Below are 27,989 nucleotides of genomic sequence, written 5' to 3'. Positions count from 1 at the left end.
AAGCGTAGGCTGTGAACATCGGGCAAAACTAACCAAAAATGCAAAAGGGTCATAAACGGAACATCTACGAGGCGGCGATCCTCCACCATCCTGCCTCTAGTGGACAGAATCATCAATAATAAGGTCCACCATGAGACCCAGGCAACCATGGACCACTTCTCATATATACGGCACCACCTCAAAAGTTCATGTTGATAAGTGATAGGAGCAGAATTAGGCCATTTGGCCCATCAAGTCTACATCACCATTCCATCATGGCTGATCTATCTTTCCATCTCAACCCCATTCTCCTGCCTTCTCCCCATAACCCCTGACACCCGTACTAATCAAGAATCTATACATCTCTGCCTTAAAAAAAATATCCATTGGTTTGACCTCCACAACCTTCTGTGGCAATGAATTCCACAGGTTCACCACCCGTTGACTAAATAAATTCCTCCTCATCTCTTTCCTAAAGGGCTGTCCTATTTTTTTCTGAGGCTTTGACCTCTGGTGCTGGATTCTCCGACCAGTGGAAACATCCTCTCCACATCTTCTCTACCCAGGCCACTCTATTCACCTCTCAGCGAAGGTGAACGTTGTTGAAAGTAACTCTCATTTTCAGTCATGGAGGGATACAGCACAGAAACATGCCGCTCGGTCCCCAGAGTCTGGTGTGCCAGCCACCAGCCACCCGGTTCCACTGATCCTACATTAATCTAAATGGTTTAAATATTGTTCCGACAACTCCACTCTCATTTTACCATTCCCACCTACTGCCGACCAACAGTGGCCATTCAACCCACCAACCCATATCTGAGGAAGAGAATATTTACAGAAGACAGCAGACTTGGCACAATGCTCAAGGGTAGAATTCCTACCATACTCTTTTTGAATCTTGGACTACTAACACGAGAGATTTCAAGGCATTGGATAAACACTGCCAATTCCTTCCCTGCAAAATCTTCCACGTTAACTGTGAGGTTAAGTGTGTGTTCCGTGGTCTCCCCCAGCCCGTTTCCTACAACATTTAGATTTTACTTACACTGTGTTTAAGAAGGAACTGTAGATGCTGGAAAATCTCTGAAGAAGGGTTTCGGCCCGAAACGTTACCTATTTCCTTCGCTCCATAGATGCTGCCGCACCCGCTGAGTTTCTCCAGCGCTTTTGTCTACCTTACTTACACTGTGTTGTGCAGGCCATGTCTACACTCACATTCACATACCTGATTCCACACCCCTGAAAAAAGATCTCTACACCAAACTTTGGTGAAAAGGAATAGGCGACGTCTCTAGTCGGAACCCTTCTTCAGGGTGAAAGGTAGAGATAGGTGGGGGAAGGGCCAGAACAAAACAGGGCCGGCAACAAATGACCTCAAACAAATGACCTCAGGGAGGGTGGAGCCCATAATGGCCCATTGTTGGCTGGGGAAGATGTGCTAACGAGAGGTATACAGGGATGCGAATAGTGGAAGTTGTAGAAGGACTGGAATGGTAGGGCAGAGGAGGGATGCAGGAGTTAATTGAAATGAGACTGATCAATGTTCAGCTTACAATGCAATGGAGTGAACATTGATTCTTCTAATTTCAAGTAACTCAAACAATCCCTCTACTCCTCAATCCCAAAGATGGGCAGAAGGGGAAGAATTATCAATCTAATCTCTTCTTGACCAACACACCTGGTCTTAGGAGAGGACTTCAACTGCGAGCAGGAGCTGGAAAATTTACAAACTTGTACGCCTCAAAAGAGATCCTGTTCACTTCCCACCTTGCAGGAGTTGCAAAGTGAAGTTAGTGTCTCTGAAAGTAAAAGTATGGAATTAAGTCCATCAGATTTTAAATTACAAGTCAGAACCTGATTGCCTGTTGGACCTCAAGGTAGTAGTTTGCATAGACATGATGGGCCAAAGAGCCTGTTTGGATGTTGTATGACAATGATCTCTGGTACTGAGGCCAACGGTTGCCCCAACCAAGCCTAGATAGCTCAGTGCAGGACAGAAATAAGCTCTGGAACAACAGAAGCTGGAGTTTCCTCTCGGATTTGATGGATGACTTGGTGGCACAGTGGCGCAGCGGTAGAGTTGCTGCCTTACAGCGGCAGGGACTCGGATTCAATTCTGACCTCGGGTGCTGTCTGTGCCTTTGAGGTTGTTGAGGTCGAGAATCAGGAGAGAGTTCACCAGGAGAGAGTGGGAACAGGGGCGTGGCAGTAGAGTTGCTGGCTAACAGCGCCAGAGACCCGGGTTCGATCCTGACTGCGGGTGCAGTCAGCATGGAGTTTGTATGTTCTCCCTGTGACCCCCTGGGTTTTCTCCGCTGGCTCTAGATTTCACCCACATTCCAAAGACCTACAGGTTTGTAGCTTAATTTGCTTTGTGTTGGATAGAACTAGGGTGATCGTTGGTCAGCGCTGACTCGGGGGGCCGAAGGGCCTGTTTCCACGCTGTATATCTAAACTAAACCCATGACAATAAATCCTGGCGAGTGTTCTGCAGTAGACAACAACTTTAAATGCACGGCTGTTCATCACGATTGTAAGGCAGGGAATTGTTTATGTTTGGACGGATTTATGTGCGTGGTGGAAACGTAGAGTCTCCTTAATTCAGCAGAAATTTAATGGGAGGAATGACGGCGAACACAATGTGTCATAAAGTGTAGTCCCAGTGGAGACTGCTTCTTGAGCTGCAGATGTGCTGGGGTTATTTCAGCACTGTCTGTGTTTGTAGGCTGGGATAAATGAACCGTATAGGGATTTTCATGTTTGTATTCACGATAAAAGCGGCAGCAGGATAAATCTTTCCTTGCCGTCTTTCACCCTTGCTGTTTGTAAAGGACCGTTATTCCCTTCCTAACAGCCCAACTCCCTGTCCTCCCTGCACACCTTCAGACTGGGATGAGGATTTTTCCCGTATTTGTCTCTCTGGGGGCCGAATATTCATTGATATTCGCTGGAAGTATCAGCGAGTTCTGGTCACTGTCTTCTGCCAGAGCAACATCCCCAGCACTGAGGTATTAACTACACTCAGATGGCTATATTGGACAGATTGTGTTGGCTGTATGCCCGACATCATAACAGGCCACCGAGTCCCTAGCGCTATACGCCAAGCAGTTTCCCGGAAGGCGGTGGTAATGTTTCCAGCATGTGCTCAAAGCTCCCTGAAGAAATGTATGGTAGACACAAAAAGCTGGAGTAACTCAGCGGATCTGACAGCATCTCTGGAGAAAAGGAATAGGTGACGTTTCAGAAAGGGAAATGAGAGATATAGACGGTGATATAGAGGGATATAGAGCAACTTAATGAAACATTTGCAAAATAAGTAATAGTGATAAAGGGATCAGGCCTTTGTTGGCTGTGTGCTGGGTGAAAACGGGTTGCAGACAATGAGACACAACAAGATGGCTTTGAAGCTAGTATAATAACTTGGGGGGGGGGGGGGGACAGAGAGAGGGGGGATGCAAGGGATACTTAAAGAACTTAAAGAAATCAATATTTATACCCCTGGGTTGTAAGCTGCCTAAGCAGAATATGCACACACACAAAGGGTGGTGGCTGTATGGAACAAGCTGCCAGAGGAGGTAGTTGAGGCTGGGACTATCCCAACGTTTAAGAAATAGTTAAACAGGTACATGGGTAGGACAGGTTTGGAGGGATATGGACCAAGCGCCGGCAGTTGAGAGTAGTGTAGCTGGGACATGTGGGCAAGTTGGGCTGAAGGGCCTGTTTCCACACTGACTCTATGACTCATAAGTGCTGTTCCTCTAATTTGCGTTTGGACTCACTCTGATAGTAGAGGAGGCCCAGGACAGACAGGTCAGTGTGGGAATGGAAATTAAAGCGTTTGGCAATCGGGAGAACCTGAGAAATGTGGAGGGGAGGGGAGGGGAAATGGGGGGGGGGGGGGGGGGGGGGGGGGGGGGGGGGGGGGGCTTTGCCTTTGGCCTCCTCCGTGAGGAGCACACGTGCAAAATGGAGGAACAGCACCTCATATTCCGCTTGTGTCGTTCACAAGTCAACGATATGAACATTGAATTTTCCAGTTTTCCAATTTTAAGTAATAGCCACCCTTCCCCCCCCCTCTCCCTTCCCTGTGTCCCTTTTCTCCCAATATCTCACCCAGTCACCTCACTCCTTTCCCCTCCTTTCTACACTCGCTTCTAATCATCGTCCCTCAATTTAGTTTTATCCTCCTTTCGCCCTTTCACCTACATCCCTCTGGCTTTACATTTCACTCCTCCTCTCCTCATCTGACGCCCTTTTGTCTCATTTTCACCTCCAGCCTTTGTTACTTACCCCACCCATCTGCTTATCAACCACCCCCCCCCAACCTGTGTCCACCTATCACATGCCAGACTTTGTCCAGCATCACACCCTCTATTCCAGCTTTCATTCCCCAACTCCAATCAGTCTGGAAAAGAGTCCCAACCTGAAACGTCTCCTGTCCATTCCCTACTCATGCCTGACCCAATGAGTTTCTACAGCACTTTGCCTGTTCTGCTCAAGATTTCAGCATCTGCAATGCCTTATGTTTTCTCTTTGAGTCGCTCCTTGAAGTTAAAGGATCACCCATTGATGGCAAAGATGAGGTGAAATATTTTCCCCTCTGCGGACTGTTTATCTTTAGAACTCCTTTCCACAAAAAGCAATCAAAGTAGCCTTGAATATATGTAAGGCAGAGGCGGATATATTCATGAGATCATAAATTCCTTAGCTGAAAATGGATCTAACAGGTAACTCCCTGCCTGAGGTAATTTGTGGCTGGCCCTGAATGGTCCTGGTCTTTTCTCGTCTCCAGCTCTTCACCTCCTTCCCCTCCCCCACCACCCCCCATTCCAAACTTTCAGTCTGAAGAATGGTCCCAACCCAAAACGTCACCCATCCTTTTTCTCCAGAGATACTGCTGGGCGCGCTGAGTTCTCCAGCACTTTGGGTCTATCTGTGGATATATTATTGGTTGGTGGGTTACTTAAGGCCGGTGGGAATGCAATCAAATGAGCGATTAAAGTTGGGGCCCTTCATCAGACTGGCAGCATCTGAAGGGTCTCGACCCAAAACATCACCTACTCCTTTTCTCCAGAGATGTTGCCTCACCCGCTGAGTTACTCCAGCATTTTGTGTCTATCTTCAGGTTGAATCAGCATCTGCAGTTCCTTCTTACGTTGGAACAAACAAGGCCGTGGCGTGCTTGCACAGTTAACAATAAAAGCCTTTTCTGGTAATAGGGTGAAGCAATTAGACGAATAAATCTGCCTCAGTTTTATCTAATCTGCTTTCTGACCGTAAATTGCCTGACACAGGATGCCAACCCATCCTTCTTCCCTTTGCCAAATTAAATCCAAGCACGCCTGCTGGTGCATCCCAGGTACTCGTCTCTGCCAGTGCAATGAGATTAATTTCTGACATGATTTTCCAACAGCTTGCTCGTTGTAAACCAGACCCCTGCCACTTCGTCCTCCGCCATTATTGGTAATTTGGCAAAATTGTAAATAGTCTCTAGTGTGTAGGGGTCAGCACAGTGCTAGTGTGCGGGGTCATCGCTGGTTGGCGTGGACTCAGTGGGCCGAACGGTCTGTTCCCATGCTGTGTCTCTAAAGTAAGTCAGACAAAGTGCTGGAGAAACTCAACGGGTCAGGTAGCATCTCTGGAGGATATGAATAGGTAACCTTGAGTCAGGACCCATCTTCAGATTTTTAGACCCTTGGTGGGATACAACTTTAATGCAGAACTGAGAATCCTAGTAGAAATAAGGGGAACATTTTTGCATCTAATGATAAAAGAATTGCAGACAGAGAAAGCTGAAATAAAAACAATAAGTGCTGAAAATAGTCAGCACTTTCCTCCCCCCACTCAAGTTGCACCAGCTTCTCGTTTTCACCCTATAAACAGCCAGCAATGGCCTGCTTCCTTTATCATTTTTTGCATATCTTTTATTCATTGTCCTTTATCTCTCCACATCATCGTCTAAATCTCTCGTTTCCCTTATCCCTAACCAGATGAAGAGGGGTCTCGACCCGAAACGCCACCCATTCCTTCTCTCCAGAGATGCTGCCTGTCCTGCTGAGTTAGTCCAGCTTTTTGTGTCTATCTTTGATTTAAACCAGCATCGGCAGCTCCTTCCTACACAAGTAGTCAGCAGGTCAGGCAGCATCTGTGCGAAGAGTAGCAGAGGTGATATCTGTGTCTGAAGACAATGAGGCCGGCACAGTTACACAGTTGTAACAGTCGCTCCCTCACAGTCTCAGCCATCTGGGTTCAAAATGACCCTCAGGTGCTCCCTGTAACTACTGTAGGTTTCTCACCACTGCCGCTCTGGTTCCCTACCACATGCGCAAATTTATGCAGATTGATGGGTAAATTGGCCACTGTAAACATCCCATGTGTCAGTGAGTAGTAGGATCCAGGAGAATTGATAGGAAATTGGGGAGAATTAAATGGGATTGGTGTAATTGGGTACTTGATGGTTGGCATGAACTCAGTGGGCCTGTTTCCATGCAGCATGACCATGGCCCTTCCACCACCACACCTCTCAGTAGTGGTCATGTCACCTTCTACTGCCTCCCATTATAATACAATGCTCCTTACAGATGTGGCACTGGGCCTGTACTCGCTGGAGTTCAGAGGGATGAGGGGGGGGACCTCATTGAAACCTTACCCAATAGTGAAAAGCCTGGATACATTGGATGTGCAGAGGATGTTCCCACCAGTGGGACAATATTGGACCAGAAGCCACAGCCTCAGTCCTTATTTTCAAGTAATCACCAGAAACCCTGGCTGATTTTTTATTCCCCCAGTCCGAACTAATGTATCAACTAGACTAGTCTCGAACCAGAGGTCATAGCCTCAGAATAAAAGGACGTACGTTTAGAAAGGAGATGAGGAGGAATTTCTTTAGTCAGAGAGTGGTGAATCTGTGGAATTCATTGCCACAGACAGGTGTGGTGGACGTCAATGGATATTTTTAACATGGAGATTGCAGATTAGTACGGGTGTCAGGGGTCATGGGGAGAAGGCAGGAGAATGGGGTTGAGAGGGAAAGATGGATCAGCCAGGATTGAAAGGCGGACTAGACTTGATGGACCGAACAGCGTAATTCTGATCCTATAACATTAACTTACAAACATGGGACACACACTACATTTAGGGCTTGGGCTAAGGAAAGCGTTGGGATCTATTCATTGCAGGGCAATGGGCTTGACTGTGGTGCTGATTAAGTGGTGGTGAAATGCCAAAACAATCATTAAAATCATCATGTTCGAGAAGGAACTGCAGATGCTGGAAAATCGAAGGTACACAAAAATGCTGGAGAAACTCAGCGGGAGCAACAGCATCTATGGAGCGAAGGAAATAGGTAACGTTTCGGGCCGAAACCCTATTAAAATCATCATTATCAGCGTCCAGCACGGATGTGAGGATTTTTTTCTCTTTTGGATGGGCTAGACCAGGGAGTGGTGAGCACCAGCCAGAGTTATTTTACATTTTTTGACGGGGTGGTTGCCTGCTTGCAACTCGTGATAAGCTGGTGCAGCATTCGGCAGCAGTGAAGCAGGGCTGGCTGCGGGTCAGGCCGGGAGTTAATGAGCTGCAAGGAAGGCGGCTCTCCTCGCTCCTGGCCAAGCCAGGAAGGAATCATCCGGACCCCTCGATTAGCTGGGAGCCGGATCATTAACGAAAAGTCATCTGGCGCCCACGTCTCAGACCATTATTGACTGCTTTCAGCTGCTGGAAACGCTTCATCCGCTAAAACGTTGCACCCCGGCTAATGAGGGAAGACGCTGGATTTCAGCACCGTTTCCCGTTCACTGCAAGCACTCGCATAACTAATTAACCTGACGGAGCTAATGAAATTCACCTCTCCACTGTAGATTTATCTCTGACGAGCCTCTACAGGGTTGAGCAGTCCTAGAGTTCTACATTTAATGACAAATTTTGTTTGTTTTTTTTTGGATGCAGTGGCTGTTGCTTGTATTCTTACAAATTATCCTGGCTGTATCCCCAGTATGTGACAGGCTAAAAACTGCGAGTGCAAATACAGCAAACAGAGGGTTGCCGCATAAGTGACAGGAGCAGAATTAGGCCATTCGGCCCGTCAGGTCCACTCCGCCATTCAATCATGGCTGATCTATCTCTCCCTCCTTACCCCATTCTCCTGACTTCTCCCCATAACTACCTGACACACCCCGTACTAATCAAGAATCTATCTATCTCGGCCGTAAAAAAAAAAGTGTACACCACTGGGCTACATTCACCGAAGCAGGAGATGAGCAAATAGATTTTAAATCATCAATTGCTCCCACCCGCAAAATTCTTGACAAGCTCTCTCTCTTGGCATGTCAAGCTCCGAATGCTTTATGTCTCCGAGCCTCTGTGATCACATCAAGCACATGAGCGGTGGAGATATTATTCCATCGGCGAACAACCCTGTTGATAACATAAAGGAGGGACATGATGTTTGATACATAGTGAAAGGTAACACTTTGAAGTAGTGTTTGTTGCTATCTGCAAAATCAATGCTAAATCAGGGTGGCTTGTTTTGGGATTTTAGCCATGCACAGGCTCCTTCCCCCTCCTCCCCAGCTGCTTGGCTCCAGAAGGCTTGCTGTTGGATTGTAATTAATTGTGTGTGAATTCCTACGAGCGACGTCCTTCACATGGGACCTAAATATCAGTCGTAAATCACAGGCAGGAGCGCGCGCACGCGCATGTTCAGGCGCCAACTATGCCTTACATTTTTAGAGAGCTGTTAAATGTGCAAAGGCCCTGCGCAGGTACGTAATCAATCAAACTTCAAGCCACAGGAGGAGGTTTCAGAATGCAAGACTCAACAGTAGAGGACACTTCAATACCAATGTAAATTAGGTGATTATCAATCATTAGGAGTTTGATGTTTAAACTCTTTAAGTTGCCAGCCGTCAATTTATTTCTTTACTGATTGTGGCCCAGACAGCAATTCAACCTTACCTTTGGCTTATATTCACTGGAATTCAGAAGGATGAGAGGATATCTTATAGAAACATATATGATTCTTAAAGGATTGGACAGGTTAGATGCAGGAAAATTGTTCCCGATGTTGGGGGAGTCCAGAACCAGGGGTCACAGTTTAAGAATAAGGGGTAGGCCATTTAGGACTGAGCTGAGGAAAAGCATTTTCTCCCAGAGAGTTGTGAATCTGTGGAATTCTCTGCCACAGAAGGCAATGGAGGCCAGTTCACTGGATGTATTCAAGAGATAGTTAGATTTAGCTCTCAGGGCTAACGGAATCGAGGGATATGGGGAGAAAGCAGGAACAGGATACTGATTTTGGATGATCAGCCATGATCATATTGAATCGCGTTGCTGGCTCGAAGAGCCGATTGGCTTACTCCTGCATCTATTTTCTATGTTTCTATGTTCTCCCCTAAGCCCACACCTGCAGTTCCTTGTGTCAATCATTCAACTGATTGGGTCCAGCATTCACTTTCATATCATTCACTTTCTGCTGATGCCCCTGTAGCCCAACAGTTTATTCTCTCCACGTGCCCATTTTCTCGTGTTAGCCACTTATTTTTACGAAGAGGTCATTTGCAGTGACAATTAACCTATCGGCAGCTCGTTGGGGCTTTAAAGGAAACCAGGGCACCTGGAGGAAACTCACACAATCATGGCGAGGACGTGCAAACTCCACACTCGCAGTCATTAGACTTTACTTTAGACTTTAGAGATGCAGCACGGATACAGTGCCTCCCCTTGACCAGTGATCAATCGTACACTAACACTATCCTACGCACAATTTGATCGAAGCCAATTAGCCGACAAACCTGTAGAGTGTGGAAGAAAACCGGAGCACCCGGAGAAAACCCACGCAGGTCACCCACGAGGAGAAGGTACAAACTCTGTACGGACAGAGCCCATAGTCAGGATCGCACCCGGGCCTCAGGTGCTGAAAGGCAGCAACTCTACCACAGCGCCACCGTGCCACCACAGTCCCTGGAGTCGGTTTTGAACCAGGATCCCTAGACTATCTGTTGCTCCACATGTCATCACTTTACGGCTAGGATGTTACAGACTAGAGTCATCTCCTTTAACTCCAGCGGATCCTGTAACATTTAGCTGTTATCCTTTCTCCATTATATCACCACCATGTTTTGTTGACAGACTCGAAGCAAGACATGAATCATTCATAACCCAACAGTGGATGTGCAAACCTTAGTGAAAAGGGCAGGTAGAAACTCATTGCAGAAAAGCTACAAAAAGGTCAACGAGGGGAGCATTGGAGAACAAAAAATTGCATTTGGCATTTTTGCTCATTTCTGAATTTCATTTCAGCAACGAGAAAGTGTGTGTAATAGTCAGGGCAGACCAGATAGCTCAGCCAGCCCGTTCCAGAAACAAATCGACAAACTCATAGCTCCCGATGTTTCTTCCCGTTAGGAGTTCGGTCTTGTCCTGGCCTAGCAGTGCAATTGATTATACTTTGCAGAACTACAAGCACTCCCTGACTTATGTAAGAGTTACGTTCCACAAACCCTTGCAGAAGTCAGAAGTTGGAATAACTATCCCCATCCCCTGCCTGAAATAACTCACTGAGAGTATTAGAAAACAGAGAAAAAAGGTGCAGGAGCAGGCCATTCTGCACTTCGAGCCAGCACTGCCATTCAATATGATCGTGGCTGATCATCCAAAATCAGTAACCCGTTCCTGCTTTTTTCCCAGTATCCCTTGATTCCTTTAGCCCTAAGAGCTGTATCTAACTCTCTCTTGAAAGCATCCAGTGAATTGGCCTCCACTGCCCTTCTATGGCAGAGAATTCTACAGTTAACTGTCTCAGGGGTGTCCGGTGTACTCACTGTGGCGCACGGCATTCTGAGTGAACACCGCCACCACTGCCGGTTTAAGTACCATCTCGCCATTGGGGGCACTTTCTGCGACGTGCAGACTTTTGGGTAAAATTTCCAAAATTGCCGGCTTCAGTTCCGTCTCGCTGTTTGGGTATTTTCTGCGGCGCTCGGTCTTCTGAGTAAGCACCAACACCATTGGTCGGCTTGTTTCCAATGTAAACTTGAGTGATCGTACAGTGTTGTGAAAATCACAAACTGCCTTAATTGCACTCGAGACTGTTTACCTAAGTGCAAGTTTACACATGTCGCTGATAGCATATAGTCGGGGAGTATCTGTATAAAGAGGAATGCCTTCCCACGGCACATTTTCCCACCCCAGAATACTTCAAGATTCGCCAAGATTATATAATTGTCACATGCACAGGGAAGGGAACAATTAAATTCTCACTTGCTGCAGCTTCACAGCCACATTACCGCAACAACATAACAAATGAATAGACAATAAACACCAATACAATAATTTATCAACTAAACTAGGTAACAAGATCAGTGCAAGTCGACGTAAGTAGTGCAATCTATACAAAGTCCATAGTTGTTTGGTACTGAGGTAGGATTGTGGTTAGGATTGGGCAGGGTGGTTCAAGAACCTGATGGTTGATGGGAAGAAGCTATTCTTGACATAGACATAGAAAATAGGTGCAGGAGTAGGCCATTCGGCCCTTCAATCCTGCACCGCCATTCAATATGATCATGGCTGATCATCCAACTCAGTATCCTGTACCTCTCCATATCCCCTGATCCCTTTAGCCACAAGGGCCACATCTAACTCCCTCTTAAATATAGCCAATGAACTGGCCTCAACTACCTTCTGTGGCAGAGAATTCCAGAGATTCACCACTCTCTGTGTGAAAAATGTTTTTCTCATCTCGGTCCTAAAAGATTTCCCCCTTATCCTTCAACTGTGACCCCTTGTTCTGGACTTCCCCAACATCGGGAACAATCTTCCTGCATCTAGCCTGTCCAACCCCTTAAGAATTTTGTAAGTTTCTATAAGATCCCCCCTCAATCTTTTAGGACCGAGATGAGAATAACAATTGAACTGGGAGGTAACAGTTTTCATCCTCCTGTACCTTCTTCCTGATGGAAATAGCAGGATGATTCCACCAGTGGGAGAGTCTAGGACTAGAGGTCATAGCCTCCGAATTAAAGGATATTATTTTAGCAAGGAGATGAGGTGAAATTTATTTTGTCAGAGGGTGGTGAATCTGTGGAATTCGTTTGCCACAGAAGGCTGTGGAGGCCAAGTCAGTGGGTATTTTTAAGGCAGAGATAGATAGATTCTTGATCAGTACAAGTGTCAGAGGTTAGGGGGAAAAGGCAAGAGAATGGGATTAGGAGGGAGAGATAGATGGTGAAGTAGACTTGATGGGCCAACTGGCTTAATTCTACTCCTATCACCTATGACCTTATGAGAGCATGGCCAGGGTGGTGTGGGTATTTGATGATATTAGCTCCCATCTTGAGGCAGCTCTTCCTGTAGATCCCTTCAATGGTGGAGAAGTCAATAGCCATGATGAACCAGGCAATGTACACAAAGCCCTCAATGCCCACGGGCATACCTCTGAAATGTGGCCAATTTGGATGGTGAGGATTTGAGGAGATTTATTCAAAGGTTTTCAGGTGTGGACAACTTCAGCTGTGGAGATCCTGAAGGCTTCCTACTGGAATAGAGACATAGCGGTGAAGCAGGTAATGTTCCTTCCTTAGAATCATAGAGTTTCAGGTTCAATCCTCATCTCCAGCGCTGTCTGGGTGGAGTTTGCACATTCTACATGTTCAACCAGTTTAATTTTTTTACATTTAGTTTACAGTACAGAAACAGGCCCTTTGGCCCAATGAGTCGGCGCGAATCAGTAATCACCCCGTACACTAGCCTGATCCTACATGCTTGGGACAATTTACAATTATACCAAAGAAGCTAACTAACTTACAAACCAGTATGCTTTTGGAGTGTGGGGGGAAACTGGAGCACCTGGAGAAAACCCACGCAGTCATAGGGAGAATGTAGCAACTCCATACAGACAGCACCCATGGTCAGGATTGAACCTGGGTGATTGGCGCTGTAAGGCAGCAACTCTACTGCCGTGCGACAGTAGCTTAGCACTTTCCATCGTACCTTTCCAATTATATGTCAAGGTGTGACGTTGGAGCACAAACACTGGATTCCTCCAATCCAAGGAATGTGTTCAGTACGTCTACCCTATTAAGGTTGGCCTGTTTGCACACTTGCCGCTCACTGTCCATTACGGTACACTGCATTCTATTTGCTCGAATGTTGGTTAAAAAAAACCTCATCAGAACAGGGTTTCAGCAAGGCTCTGCTACCTATCGATGGTATCTGGTTAAACTTGCTGGATGAAGTGTCTGGACCCATTATCAAACCTTCTGCATCGGTATCAGTTTGCACATCAGTGCACTGGCTGTTAATCAGTTTATTGTTAGTCTCTGCGCTTCCTGTTGATACTGCTGGAGTTACGGTATAGACATCTCTCCAACCCAATTGCTCATTGTCAGAGTAAATTGCAATCTATGGAGTGTTAATTTCTGTTGTTGTCAAATTCCCATCGAAATTGCTTCTATTACTGACAGCGTTGACCCGCAAAATATAGAAATGCGGCTTTTCCTTTTGGCAACTGGAGCACTTGGCTGACCTGAACCAGCTAGATGTAAGTGTTGGGTCATTGCAAAGCTAGCAACTGACTGAACTGGACTGGACTTGTTAGCATGGTTCAGGGGTCAAGGAAAGAGTGTTCACGTCGCAGCCCTGTTTCCACCAATCTTTCCACCACTATGCACAAGAAGCGCAAGACGTGAGATTTTTGGCATGCTAGCCTTTACCTAGAAGTGTGTTCAGTATGGTGTACAATTTTGGCTGAACAATTTACTAAGATTTACTAGTGATGTGGACAACTAAGTAAGAGATAGAATAAGTTAGGCATTCTCTGGAGCGCAGAAGGTTAAGGGGGGACTCAGTTTTGATGAAGGGATAGCCTTGATGTGGACAACTTTTCCCTAAAGCTAGGGAAGATTATCTCCATTTATTAAGGGACAGAATGGTAATTTGGGGGAACTTCTTGTAATGAGCTCCCATGGAAGTGGTGGAGGCAGGTTCATGGTGTATTTAAGATAGACACTAAAAGCTTATGGTACGAGTGCAGGCAGTCAGGGGGTCGGCATGGACTGCATCTCTGGAGAAATATGAATAGGTTAAGACGCCATTGTATGCAGGGTCGAGATCCAGCTCTGGCTGAACAATTTCTAGACTCGAGAAGAGAGGCATCAGACTCGGTTTTGAAAGGGAAACTCATTATCTCCATTTATACCAGATTTGTTCTTGAAACGGTGTGTAAAACACAAAAAGCTGGAGTAAAGTCAGCGGGTCAAATCTCTGAAAAAAGGTGATGTTTCGGGTCGAGATCCTTCTTCAGACTGAGAGTCAGGGGAAAGGGAAACATAGAGATTTAGACGGTGATAAAAACAAATGTGGATCAAATGAAAAAAAATGCAAAAAAAGTAATGATGATGAATGAAACAGGCCATTGTTAGCTGTGGGTTAGGTGTGAATGAGTAAAGGGCCTGTCCCACTTTCACGACCTAATTCATGACCTTTTTTACTCGTGGACATTTTTCATCACGTTGAAAAAATGCCCCAACCTACTTGATGCCATGAGTACCACGACCTACCTGCGACCTACGACCTTGTGACGACCATGCTGCGAGCAGGGGCGGAAAACCCGGGGGGGCCAGACACGTCCCCCCCATGTTTTGAGAGGTGGGCGACATCCCCGCCAGGTTAACCTGCCTGGGCTTGCGGGAAATATGGCCAGCGCGGAGAAGCAGCACTGGTATCCCGTCAGTCCAGTCAGTGCTGTAATTAACCCGGTGAGACAGGCACAGTTGAGCTGCATTTAGCGCTGGATTGAGCCTCTGAAGCCTCGTGCACGTGTGTGTGTGTGCGCGCGCAGCCGCCAAAAAATTGTGTCCCCCGTCCCCTCCATGTTTTGATAGTGAGTTCCGATCTTGGCTGCGAGTATGAGTCAAGGGCAAACTCGGCAGAGGTCGTGAATTAGGTCGTGAAAGTGGGGCAGGCCCTTTACAGACAATGAGACTCAACAGGATTACTTTGAAACTTGTTCAACGACTTGGGTGGGGGAGCGACGGAGGGAGAGAGGGTGCAAGTTACTCCAGCTTTTTGTGTCTATCTTCAGTTTAAACCTGAATCTGCAGTTCCTACCAATTCTCCCTGTATTCACCTGCAGGGCTCCTTGTGGTCAACATGTTTGTCCACATTCATCCATTAACCCATTTGCATGGATTGCAATGCAAGAATAAGTTGTTAATTGAACCAATATAGTCACTTTTGTTGGACCATACTTGGATTATTGTAAGCAGTTCTGGTCGCACATATGAAGGATATATTTAAGCTAGGTAGTTTTCCAGCATCTGCAGTTCCTTCTTAAACATATAATTACTCTAGAGTGGGTGCAGAAAAGATACATGAGGATGTTGTCAGGACTGGAGGGATTGAATTTTAAGAAGATATTGGATAGACTGCCATTGACTTTGATGGAGTGAAGGAGGCCTTGTGGTGTCCTTGTAAAGGTCTATCAAATTATAAGCGACATAGATAGGGTCAATAGTCACAGCCTTTTTCCCTGGGTAACATTAGAGGGCATAGTTTTACAATGAGAGGGGGAAAGGATTTAAAGGGGACCTGAGGGGCAATGTTTTCACACATGGTATGTGGAACAAGCTGCCAGTGGAAGTGGCAGTGGCAGGTAATGGCAGGTTCAACAACTAAGTTACAGAGATAGGTTGAATAAGTTAGGTCTTTATTCTCTGGAGCGCAGAAGGTTAAGGGGGGACCTGATAGAGGTCTTTAAAATGATGAGAGGGATAGACAGAGTTGATGTGGACAAGCTTTTCCCTTTGAGAATAGGGAAGATTCAAACAAGAGGACATGACTTCAGAATTAAGGGACAGAAGTTTAGGGGTAATATGAGGGGGAACTTCTTTACGCAGAGAGTGGTAGCGGTGTGGAATGAGCTCCCAGTGGAAGTGGTGGAGGCAGGTTCATTGGTATCATTTAAAAATAAATTGGATAGGCATATGGATGAGAAGGGAATGGAGGGTTATGGTATGAATGCAGGCAGGTGGGACTAAGGGGAAAAAAAATTGTTCGGCATGGACTTGTAGGGCCGAGATGGCCTGTTTCCGTGCTGTAATTGTTATATGGTTAAAATGACATCTTTTGAAAGACATTTCGACAGGTGCATGAATAAGACTGGTTTCGAGTGACATGAGCAAATGCAGGCAACTTCTACTAGGTCAGATAGGCAACTTTCTCGGCATGGACGAGTTGGGCCAAATGGCCTTTTTCTATGTTGTATGGGTCTATGTATTGCTCTGCTTCCATTCTTCACCCCAGATATAAAGCTCTCGAAATAGCTTCAGATTGAAGGAAAGTTGAATTTTCTGCATAACATCTTTAATCAAGATCTCTCTCTCTTTATGTAACATGAGAAGATTTGTCAGTGTGGTCCTTCTTCCACCCGAAGCACTCCTTCCAACCATCACCCAGATGTAGATAATCATGATAACTATGCTGGAGCAAAAATAATAATTACAGCTGCTGGAAATCGATTGAAAGTTAAAGCGTGGAAACAGGTTCTTCGGCCCATCAAGCCCACACCCACCATCCATCACTCGTTCACACTAGTTCTATGCTATCCCACTTTCACAACCACTCTCTACATAGCGGGGGCAATTTCACAGAGACCAGTTAACCTACAAATCTGTGGGATGCCAGAGGAAGCACTTCAAATAGACTAGGCATAAAGGCTATGAGCCAAATGCCGGAAGATGGGATTTACATGGTTGGTACCCACTGGCTGGCTGGAATCAGTTGGGCCAAGCTGTATGACGTTGACTTTAGACTTTAGATATACAGCGTGGAAACAGGCCCTTCAGCCCACCAAGTCCACGCCGACCAGCGATCACCCCCTGTACACTAGCACTGCCCTACACACTGGGAACAATTTACAGAAGCCAATTAACCTACAATTAACCTGGAGTTTAGAGTGTGGGAGGAAATCGGAGAACCCAGAGAAAACCCACGCGGTCACAGACAGCACCCGTAGTCGGCTTCAAACCCAGGTCTCGGGCGCTGTAAGGCAGCAAACCCACCCGCTGCACCACCTGCTGAATCTATGGCATTTTTTCTGTTCTCTCCAGTTCTCTGCAAGTTGGAGAGAACTGCCTCACTGCAACTTAAAAGACACTTTCTTCTCACCTCTAGTTCTGATGAATCTCTGCCTGAGACATTAACTTTGTTTCTCTCTTACAATGTTTTCTGTTTTCTATTGAGGTAATTGTGCTCTTTTCCAATTCCTTAGAGACTTCACTGTTGAAATGTGACCTTTCTTTTGCCAACTGAAGCATGCAATAGTCTAGTGAGAAGTTATCGCTGCGGTCCCCTGCTGCTGTGGCCTGCTGGGCCACACACTTCATCACTACACACCCAGGCCTCAGACAAATGAGGGGCCGTGGAGACAGAAGCACAATCAGATTTGCTGCAAACTCGCCTCATACTTGCCAAGCAAGAGTCAACAATCTTCCTCAACAAAATACAAAAAAGCACTACTGTTCTTGTTGCTCAATTAATTTTAGTTTAAAGATACCACATGAGGACAGGCCCTTCCTCCCACTGAGTCTGCACTGACCATCGATCACCTCTCCACTGTGGTGATCAGCCATGATCACAGTGTATGGCGGTGCTGGATCGAAGGGCCGAATGGCCTACTCTTGCACCTATTGTCTATTGTCACTGTGTTCTGTGTTATCCCACTTTCTCATCCACTTCCTACACACTAGGGACAATTTGCAGAGGCCAATTAACCTACAAGCCCACACATCTTTTGGGATACAGGACGAAACCGGAGCACCCAGAGAAAACCCACGTGGTCACAGGGAGAACGTGCAAACTCTGCACAGACAGCAGCACCAGAGGTCAAAATCGAGCCTGGGTCTCTGGCACTCTACCAGCTGAACCACTGTGTGATGGCAACACTACCAGCTGTACAACTGTGCTTTCTCTCTTACTACTCTGTCATTCCTCACCTTCTTTAGTCAACCCCTTCCAATCTCTCATTTCTTTCCTTCCTCTGCCGTGCCTCTGCGGGTTCTAACACCAAGATATACTTAGTGACCTTGTCCTTAATGCACTCCATTTGCTGTAAGTGTATTCATTCATTGCACTGCTCACACCACTTCACACCTTTCTGCTCCCATCAGCACAGATTATCTGCAGTCTCTAGATAACAGGGGAAGCAGAATGAACAATGTTCAAGAAGGAACTGCAGATGCTGGAAAATCAAAGGTACACAAAAATGCAGGAGAAACTCAGCGGGTGCAGCAGCATCTATGGAGTGAAGGAGGGTTTCGGCCCGAAACGTTGCCCATCTCCTTCGCTCCATAGATGCTGCTGCACCCGCTGAGTTTCTCCAGCATTTTTGTGTACCAAGCAGAATGAGCATCCTGCAATGCAGCCGGAGCCTCGAGCTCAGAGTCCCAGCGACCGGGCCATGGTGGACGGCCCATGCCGCAGAGAACTAATGAAGACCCGGTGTGGAGAGGCGCTGAGAACTAAGGGGGCCGAATAGGGTGGGGGGGGGGGGGGGGGGGAGAGAGAGAGATGACGATGAAGGAATGAGTACTTTTTGTAACTTTATCAGCATATTCGTGGCGACTCTTTTGTGTACTTTGGAGACATAGAAACATAGAAAATAGGTGAAGGAGTAGGCCAATTGCCCCAATAGGCCAGCACCGCCATTCTATATGATCCTAGCTTACCACCCAAAATCATTACCCCGTTCCTGCTTTTTTCCCATATCCCTTTATTCCATTAGTGCTAAGAGCTAAATCTAACTCTCTCTTGAAAACATCCAGTGAATCGGCCTCCACTGCCTTCTGTGGCAGAGAATTCCACAGATTTACAACTCACTGCATGAAAAAGATTTTCCTCATCTCAATCCTAAATGGCCTACCCATTATTCTTCAACTGTGACCCCTGGTTCTGGACTTCCCCAACGTGGGGAGCATTTTCCCTGCATCTTGCATGTCCAATCCCTTAATAATTGTGTATGTTTCCATAAGATTCCCTCTCATCCTACTAAACTCCAGTGAATGCAAGCTCTGAGATGGACAGAGACCAAGCCTCACCTTACACTAGGTATGTTACAAAACCTACCTGAATCGTCATTGGGAATCTGCCCAAAGCCATGTCCGCGATTTTGGCGCTGTTTGGAGGGGGCGGGTTTAAAACGCGATTTTTACTAGGCTGTTCCAATCGCAGATGTTCAGCCTAGTAAATCATTAACGAAAAATCGCTGCAAGACCCGGTCGCAAAAGGTATTATTAGTTTTATAGGCCTCGAATAATAGTTATAATAGTTTTAAAATCACTCTCTCACTCCGCAACCTCTCGCAGCCCCAGGGTTTTATAAAGCAAACAATTAAAGGTATGTACCTTACTTTTACATTAAATGGTGCGTGTATATAACCCTGTATATAAAGTTTTCTATAGCGAGTAGTTCATTTTGGGCTTTTTATATCCCGCAATATTTTTCTCGGCATTTGAGGGCACTAATCCAGCGCAATGTGAACGTTCTAAACCAGCGCGTTCACAGGAACCCACTAGAAAGCCGATTTAAATGGGCATTTATTTACAGCAATTGAACACTAAATTCCTTCCATTTGGCCTATAAATTAATGTAAATTAGATATAAAAATCATGTTATATTGTGAATTATTTGTGAATAATCTTTGGACACTTAGGCTATTTAAGAAATGGATAGATGTTTATATCTAGTAATTGAATTTTGATTAAACATGATTTTCTTTTTTAGTATTTACTATTTGTTTTAGCGTTTAACTTTATAATCTCTACCTTTTTTTCTAAAATTGAAAAATTGAGGAAAAACAACGTGTACAGAGTTGCTTATTGGTTGCAGTCTGAGGAGTATGATGATGCTACTGATTATGATATGCCAATGTACCAGCTAGCAGCTGATCTTCTCCATAAAGACTTGGTCTTTTGCTAGAAATTGTAATTTATTTACCTATCCATAACTGACCTACAGCATATTATACAATAATATTAAAGTTCTGATCTTGAGAATATCACATTTTTGAATTTTCAAGGCAGTCTGGTTGTTTATTACCATTTCTGTCACATCGGTCAATTTTGTAATTAGCTACAATTAGGTAATTAGCTAATTATATGCTTTAATTTCATGTCATCCAAGTAAGATTGTTTTATATTTTTTCAGAATGCTTCAATCTATGATAGGTGAAAATTTCATTCTGTTCTCTTAATTCTTAAGAAAGCTACGGGCTTTTGACTATCCAAGATCACAGCTTTTTTGTAATGTCCATTGAAAATCAATAGGGAACAAGATGCTAATTTCCGAGTATGAAAATGGCCATAACTTTTTGAATACTTGAGATATGAAAGTGAATTTGGTGTCAAATTAAACTTGTTGTTATGCTTTATCTGATGGGATAAATTGCAGACTTGATTTTTTAAATCTCAAAATTTTGTAACATTGCTGCTTACACATTCTCCGCACCCCACCACAGTATGCATTAGCATGTCCTTCGCATGTCCTCACAAACCAACAACCTGCTCCAAGAAGGGAGCAGCACCATCTGCAGGTTCCCCTTTACTTTCTAACTTCATGAAAAGCCCAAGAATGCCCTAACTCAACCCACACACAAGATGATCAGGGAGAAGGTGACTCACTAACAAATAGATAGGAACTGGAGACACCAGGGACTTCAAATGCTGGAGATCTTGCATAGAACACAAAGGCTGGAGTAACAACGGATTTTATACCTGAAATCTATATGCGAGTGATGTCAGCCCCCCCCCCCCCCCCCCCCCCTCTCCCTCTCCCTCCTCCCCCCCGTTATTCAAGACTCTGCCCGGCCCCCGCTCGAAAAGACGCACAAAGAATGAGCGAGTCGGGTCTGCCCCGCTCGCCGATTCCACGTCCCCCCCTCTCTGTCCTCGTTGACGTGACGGGACTGAGCTGTCGGGTCCTCGGGTTGGGTCCTCTCTCTTTGCCCTCCCTCTGCCCCCTCTCTCTCCCTCTCTAGCAGCGCCTGCAAGTTGGGGGCTATGCGTGAGTGGATAGGGCAGGGATGGGTAAAAGGAGCAAATTAATAATTTTAATATAATATCAAGGGGGGTAGTTAGTGTGTGTGTGTGTGTGTGTGACGATGCAGGCCACCCTCCAACCGCGTTGAGGGGACGGGACCCAACAGGTCCCACTTGGTTTAGTATCGATTTTATCTGATATATTTACATCTCATTTTATATTTTATGTCTGAAGAAGGGTTTCGACCCGAAACTTCACCTATTCCTTTTTATCCAGAGTTGCTGCCTGACCCGCTGAGTTACCCCAGCATTTTGTGACAATCGTTGGATTTTATATGATTCTATATCTCCAGAATGAAGTAAAAGGCATCGGAGATTTACCTGACTAATTACATCTATTAGATTAACATAAAAAAGCGCTGAGCAGCCTTCACATTTCCCTTGTTTCCATGTATCTCTTTTGCAGTAACTTGATTTATTTTAATTAATGGAGTTTGCACCATTCTGAGTGGGCTGAAAATTATATATCTAATGGCATATTACTCTTCTGTGTACATTATCATTCGGATAACCCGCTACAGCGATGAATCATGATATCGTTCCTGTTGGAAAGAAGTTACGCTGTCCCGTTAAGCAGTGTGATCGCCAACACCATCTCTTTATACTGTAAGAGGGGGTGGACGGGGTGAACCGTTGACAGCTCATTTGCTGCATCAGTGTTGGCTCTTCACCCAAAGCTCCCTAATCCTCTCACTTTCTCTGTGCCTCCCAGCTTTCAGATGTCTCCCTTTGCTGGGTGGCACACAGTGCCACAGCTGATAGAGATGCTGCCTCATTGCGCCAGAGACCGGCGTTCGATCCTGACCCCAGGTGCTGTCTGTGCGGAGTTTGCACGTTCTCCCTGTGACCGTGTGGTTTCCCTCTGGGGTGCTCTGGTTTACTCCAACATCCTGAAGACTTGTGGGTGGATAGGTTAATCGGCCCTCGGTAAACTGCTGCTCGTGTGTAGGGGAGTGGATGGGAAAATGTAGAATGAGAGTGAACGAGCGATCGATGGTTAACATGGACTCGGTGGGCCGAAGGGCCTGTTTCCAAACTGTAACTCTAAACTAAACTATCCTGCCTCAGTAGCTGTTTGTGGTGATGTGCTTTTGGAAAAGAGCTTAACAATTTTATTTCTTCATTTTTGGGGGGGGGGGGGGGGGGGGGGGGGGGGGGGGGGGTGAGTTGTCACACAGTTGGTTGCATCTTTCCCTATGAATCTGAAGTTCCTAGCTTCATCCTACCATGAAATGAGTGGAGCACAGCAACACGAGGATGTAAAGTCATAAGAAATCGAAGCAGGCCTTTGGGCCCGTCATCCCTGTTCTACAATTCAGTCAGATTATCGCCATTCTTTGACTTCAACTTGCATTAACTCTGCACCTCCTCGATTCCCACAACAATCTCAGATTGTACTCTGAGCCCTCCTGGGTCAGGAATCCCAAAGAATCGCTAGCCACTGGAGAAAAAAAAAATCTCCACATCTCTGCCCTGACCCCTTATTTTGAGACTACGACTCCAAGACGGAGAGGGTCCAGAGGAGGGTGGTCAGAGTGATTCCCAGGAATAATTGGGTTGACACATGATGAGCATTTGACGGCACTGGGCTTGTATTCGCTAGAGTTTAGAAGGATGAGGAGGGACCTCATTGAAACTTACTGAATAATGAAAGCTGGGGGGCAGTGTTAGCTGTGAGGAGGATGCTAGGAGACTGCAAGGTGACTTGGATAGGCTGGGTGAGTGGGCAAATGTTTGGCAGATGCAGTATAATGTGGATAAATGTGAGGTTATCCATTTTGGTGGCAAAAACGGAAAAGCAGACTATTATCTAAACGGTGGCCGATTGGGAAAGGGGGAGATGCAGCGAGACCTATGTGTCATGGTACACCAGTCATTGAAGGTAGGCATGCAGGTGCAGCGGGCAGTAAAGAAAGCGAATGGTATGATAGCTTTCACTGCAAAAGGATTTGAGTATAGGAGCAGGGAGGTTCTACTGCAGTTGTACAGGGTCTTGGTGAGACCACACCTGGAGTATTGCGTACAGTTTGGGCTCCAAATCTGAGGAAGGACATTATAGCCATAGAGGGACTTCAGAGAAGGTTCACCAGACTGATTCCTGGGATGTCAGGACTGTCTTATGAAGAAAGACTGGATAGACTTGGTTTATACTCTCTAGAATTTAGGAGATTGAGAGGGGATCTTATAGAAACTTACAAAATTCTTAAGGAGTTGGACAGGCTAGATGCAGGAAGATTGTTCCCGATGTTGGGGAAGTCCAGGACAAGGGGTCATAGCTTAAGGATAAGGGGGAAATCCTTTAAAAACGAGATGAGAAGAACTTTTTTCACACAGAGAGTGGTGAATCTCTGGAACTCTCTGCCGCAGAGGGTAGGCGAGGCCAGTTTATTGGCTATATTCAAGAGGGAGTTAGATGTGGCCCTTGTGGCTAAGGGGATCAGAGGGTATGGAGAGAAGGCAGGTACGGGATACTGAGTTGGATGATCAGCCATGATCATATTGAATGACGGTGCAGGCTCGAAGGGCCGAATGGCCTACTCCTGCACCTAATTTCTATGTTTCTATGTTTGGAAGGCCAAGTCAATGGATATATTTAAGGCAGAGATTGACAGATTCTTGATTAGTAAGGGTGTCAGGGATTATGGGGAGAAAGCAGGAGAATGGGGTTGAGAGTGAAAGATAGATCAACCATGATTGAATGGCGGGCTAGACATTGTTAGCCGAATGGCCTAATTCTGCTCCTATAAATTGTGAACATAATCCTAGTTCTGGACCAGCCTGTCAGTGAGATGTCACCTCCATATTTACCCGATCAGGCCTATTAGGAATGTTACATGTTTCATTGCGATATTGTGGCATTCACAATCCATAGGCTGATGCTCCAGTGTACCAAAGGCGCGTTGTCAGAGGTGCCTCCTTTGAGGCATTTAAACTGAGAACTTTGTGCCCTCTCAATCTGGAGTAAAATACTCTTCTGACCAAATAAATGAGACTGAGAGAGTTGTGTCTGGTGAGCAAGCCGATACTTGTTCTTCAATCAACACTAAAAAAGATTAAGTGGTTATTATATTCCTCTTTGTGAAAAGTGGCTGCCTTCAGGCAGGCTGCTGAGCCTCAGCAGTGATTGTACACCGCTGCTTTGGGTTATTGTGCAGTCGTGAAAAGGTGAGATGGAAATTCTGGCTGTTTTAGCTTTTGAAAAAGAGGCTCGAATCTTTGGTCCTTTGAAATCTCATGATTCTGAGCATTTCTATTAGTTCTTCCCCCCATGGTCAGGGCTTCCATGTCCCATTTTGCTCAGTATTTTCAAAGCACCGAACAATAGCCACAGATGGACACTGGTGAACCATTCGTCGCCACAGTGGATTCCCTATCAACTTTTTTGTAGGAAAGAAATATTGAGTGCTATTTTGAAGAAACCTTTTTATTCCTGAGGTTTGGACGTCATCGGCAGTGCCAGCATTTATTGTCTGCCTTTAACTTCCTCTGAATTTGACACACACCGAGGAGAAAACCGCATTGATAAGTCTGGAGTCACGCAGGCCAGGCAAGGACAGCTGACTTCCTCCTTAGTAATCCTCCAATTAACCTACAAATCCGTATGTCTTTGAAGTGTGGGAGGGCACCCGGCCAAAACCCATGCAGTCACGGGGAGAACGTACAAACTCCAGCACCCGTAGTCAGGATCGAACCCGGGTTTCTGGCACTGTAAGGCAGCAACTCTACCGCTGCACCACCATGCCGACCGCATTGTGTATTTATTGTTAAAGCAGCGCTGAATTAGTATCAGCACGTGGTAACCAGTGCTCAGGAATGGTGTGGAGCTCCAGGCCAGATCTACATGGGTCTATTGTTCACTGTACACCCTACAGCCCTCTCGTCCCTGCTCGGTCGGTGTATGTGACCTTGACCAGGCTTTGTTGTCCTTCCTTGCAGGTGATCCATTGGAATTCTCCCAAGAAACTGCGAGTGAAGAACAAGCATGTGGAATTCTTCCGGAACCTTTACCTGACGTTCCTTGAATACGACGGGAATCTCCTGCGGCGGGAGCTGTTCGGATGCCCCAGTGAGATCGACAAGAACAGTCTGAATGTAAGTCCAGGGGAAGTGGGGAGAGACTGCCTGAGATGCCTCACACCAATCGCGCTGCTTACCCAAAGTCTTTTGATGTACTGTAAGTGTTCCTATATTTAGCGTTGCACTCACGCCTCTTAGTTTCTGAGTTCAAATCCCACTCCAGACTTTAGGCTTGATTGTATCGTCTGGATCAGATCCCTTCTGAAGGAACTATCGCACAGTCCGAGATGTGTTCTGTCACCCAGGAAGTTAAAGCAAGACCCAGTCTTCTTCCTTTTGTGTGGGGCCTCTGTAATTAATTTCAGCACCATTATTCATAGATATCCTGCCTTACTACCCTGACCTCTGCTACACATTCTCCCCAGATGCTTCGATTTCCTCTCACTGCCAAAGATGTGCTGGTTGGTAGAGTAATTGGCCGATATAAATTGCCTCCAGTATGTAGCTGAGTGATAGGAAATGTGGGGAGAATGGGTAAAGGCTAAATTATGAGATAGTTTAGACTCGATGGGCCAAATGGCATCCTTCTATGTTATTAGAAAATACACAGTATAGACCAGGTCCTGTGGTAGATTTGGCGCAGTAAGGCAGGAACTCTACCACCGTGCTGCCCCTATTGTCTTTATTGATCATTGGTCTGGGATCCTGGTCATTTGCCATTCTGCCCTTGTGGCGTAGTAGTTCCTGCCAGAGAGCTGCGTGAGTTTAAGAAGGAGTGAGAAAACGAGCTGAAGGACTCTGCCGAATGTTTTGAAAATGGCAGTAGTGGTTAGTTAAGTACATGAGCAGCAAAATCATGTTTTAATTCATTGAAGGGACATGGGCTTAGCGGGCAGAACCAGCGTTTAACTGTCTATCCCCTGCTGAGAGGGGATGGATCGGGTGGGTCTCTGCACAGAGTCTCTTGCCCTGGGTATGGGAATGAGAATCTAGAACTAAAAGGCATAGGTTTAAGGTGAAGGGGGAAAGATTTGATTTGAATATGGGGGGTAACGTTTTCACACAAAGGATGGTGGGTGAATGAGCTGCTGGAGGAGGTAGTTGAGCAGTGACGATTGCAACGTTTAAGTAGCAATTAGACAGGTACATTGATTCTGATGTAGTCCTGTGCTCTTTACTTGTGCTTTGCAATGCCTGACTGTGTAGCACCATGTGGATTGCACCAATGCTGTTATGTCTGGCGGCTTTATTCTGTTGTCATTTTTTTCTTTCTTTTCTATCTCTTTTTGGTTTTTGTTTTGTTTAAATAAAAAATTGAAAAAAAAGACAGGTACATTGATTGGGCAGGTTTAGAGGGATATTGGCCAAGGCAGGTGGGACAAGTGTAGATGGGATCACTCTGTGAATGTATGCTCTTGGGAAGGTGGTAGCAAGTGGCTTCTGAGACCTCGGTCCTTGCTAGAACCTTGTTATTTCCAGGAGTGGACAAGGTAACAACCAGTTGCCGGCAGTTTCACATCATTCCAGCAATTGGGTCGGTCTCTTCCTTTTGCCACACATGGCAGGCAGTACTGCTGCCACATACCTGTATGAGCTGTGTTAAGAACTTGGTCTGACTTGCCTGGGGAGCTGCCTGTATGGGGCATTTCCATAGTAACTAGACTTTCACAGCCTCGTGCTATGTTGCAACCTCATTTATGTTCCATACTTAACCTTCAGTCCTTTGGAGCCTCCACACTACATCCATCCAAGCCCTACGGCATTCTGATCATTTAGTTTTTGTTTAGAGATACAGTGCAGAAACAGGCCGTTCAGCCCACTGAGTCCACGCCAACCTGCGATCCCCGTACATTAACACTATTCTACACGCACTTGGGACACCTTTACAATTTTGCCGAAGCCAATTAACCTACAAACCCGTACGTCTTTGGAGTTTGGGAGGAAACCAGATGTCCCGGGGAAAAACCATGCGGTCACGGGTAGAATGTACAAACTCCGTAAATACAGCACCCATAGCCATGATCGAATCCGGGTCTCTGGCGCTGTAAGGCAGCTAGTCTACCATGTCATTTTGTCGTATTGTTTTGAGATACAACGTGGGGACAGGCCCTTCTGCCCACCAAATCCATGCCGACCATTGATCACCAGTTCACACTAGTCTTTATGCTGTCCCAGTTTCTCATCCACTCGCCACACATTATGGGCAATTTCACAGAGGCCAATTAACGTACAGACCACGCATCTCTGGGATGTGGGAGGAAACTGGAGCACCCGGACGAAGGAAACCCTTGCGGTCACAGGAAGAATGTGCAAATTCCCCATAGACTGCACCCGAGGCCAGGAATAATCCCGGGTCTCTGGCGCTTTGAGGCAGCAGCTGCCCCACTGTGCCGCCTCTACCTGACAACCTTTAATGGCATTAGAGAAAAGCTGTGAAGCAAACCAAAATCTAACCCTATAGATGTTGATAGAGGTCGCTTTAAGTTTCTGCCAGCCTCCATGATTTTAGTGCTTTCTACTGTAGTGAAGCATATTAAATATTAGATCACAATCTCTGCAATATCCAGATCCTCATTATCAATTCCCCAGCCTCATCTTTCTTGGTGGTAAATCTACCTTAGCTTCTTGATGATATACTTGTCGAGGCTCTTAATAACTCATATTTCTTGCCCGTTTATTTTCATGATCCATTTTCTCCCTCTTCAGACCTAATCTGTGTCTAAAATGTTCCTGATCTTCTGACCTATCATTAATCTTGGCCAGGTAATAAACATTTTTCTTCATTTTGATACCAGATTGCTATGTAAGCCATGGATAGATGATCCTTTGTCTTTAGACTTGAGAGATACAGCCCGGGAAGAGGCCACGCCGACCAGCGATCACTCTGTACATTGGCACTATCCT

General features: G+C 45.9%; 1 protein-coding gene across 3 annotated transcripts in view; it reads left to right on the top strand.

Annotated features, from left to right (window-relative positions):
- large1 (LARGE xylosyl- and glucuronyltransferase 1) overlaps window positions 1-27,989 on the top strand; it is a 292,835-nt gene that overhangs the window by 240,220 nt on the left and 24,626 nt on the right. For all 3 annotated transcript variants that reach the window (XR_008725023.1, XM_055650357.1, XM_055650358.1), the window contains exon 10: window positions 25,005-25,160. Coding sequence is in view for 2 of the 3 variants with exons in the window: in XM_055650357.1 (XP_055506332.1) it covers window positions 25,005-25,160 (156 nt within the window). In the remaining variant the exon portion in view is untranslated. The remainder of the gene's footprint in view (window positions 1-25,004; window positions 25,161-27,989) is intronic.

This window comes from Leucoraja erinacea, chromosome 19, assembly GCF_028641065.1.
Source record: "Leucoraja erinacea ecotype New England chromosome 19, Leri_hhj_1, whole genome shotgun sequence".
Classification (NCBI taxonomy): domain Eukaryota; kingdom Metazoa; phylum Chordata; class Chondrichthyes; order Rajiformes; family Rajidae; genus Leucoraja; species Leucoraja erinaceus.
Note: the sequence above shows the minus strand (reverse complement) of the source record. Positions and strands in the feature narration are given on the sequence as shown.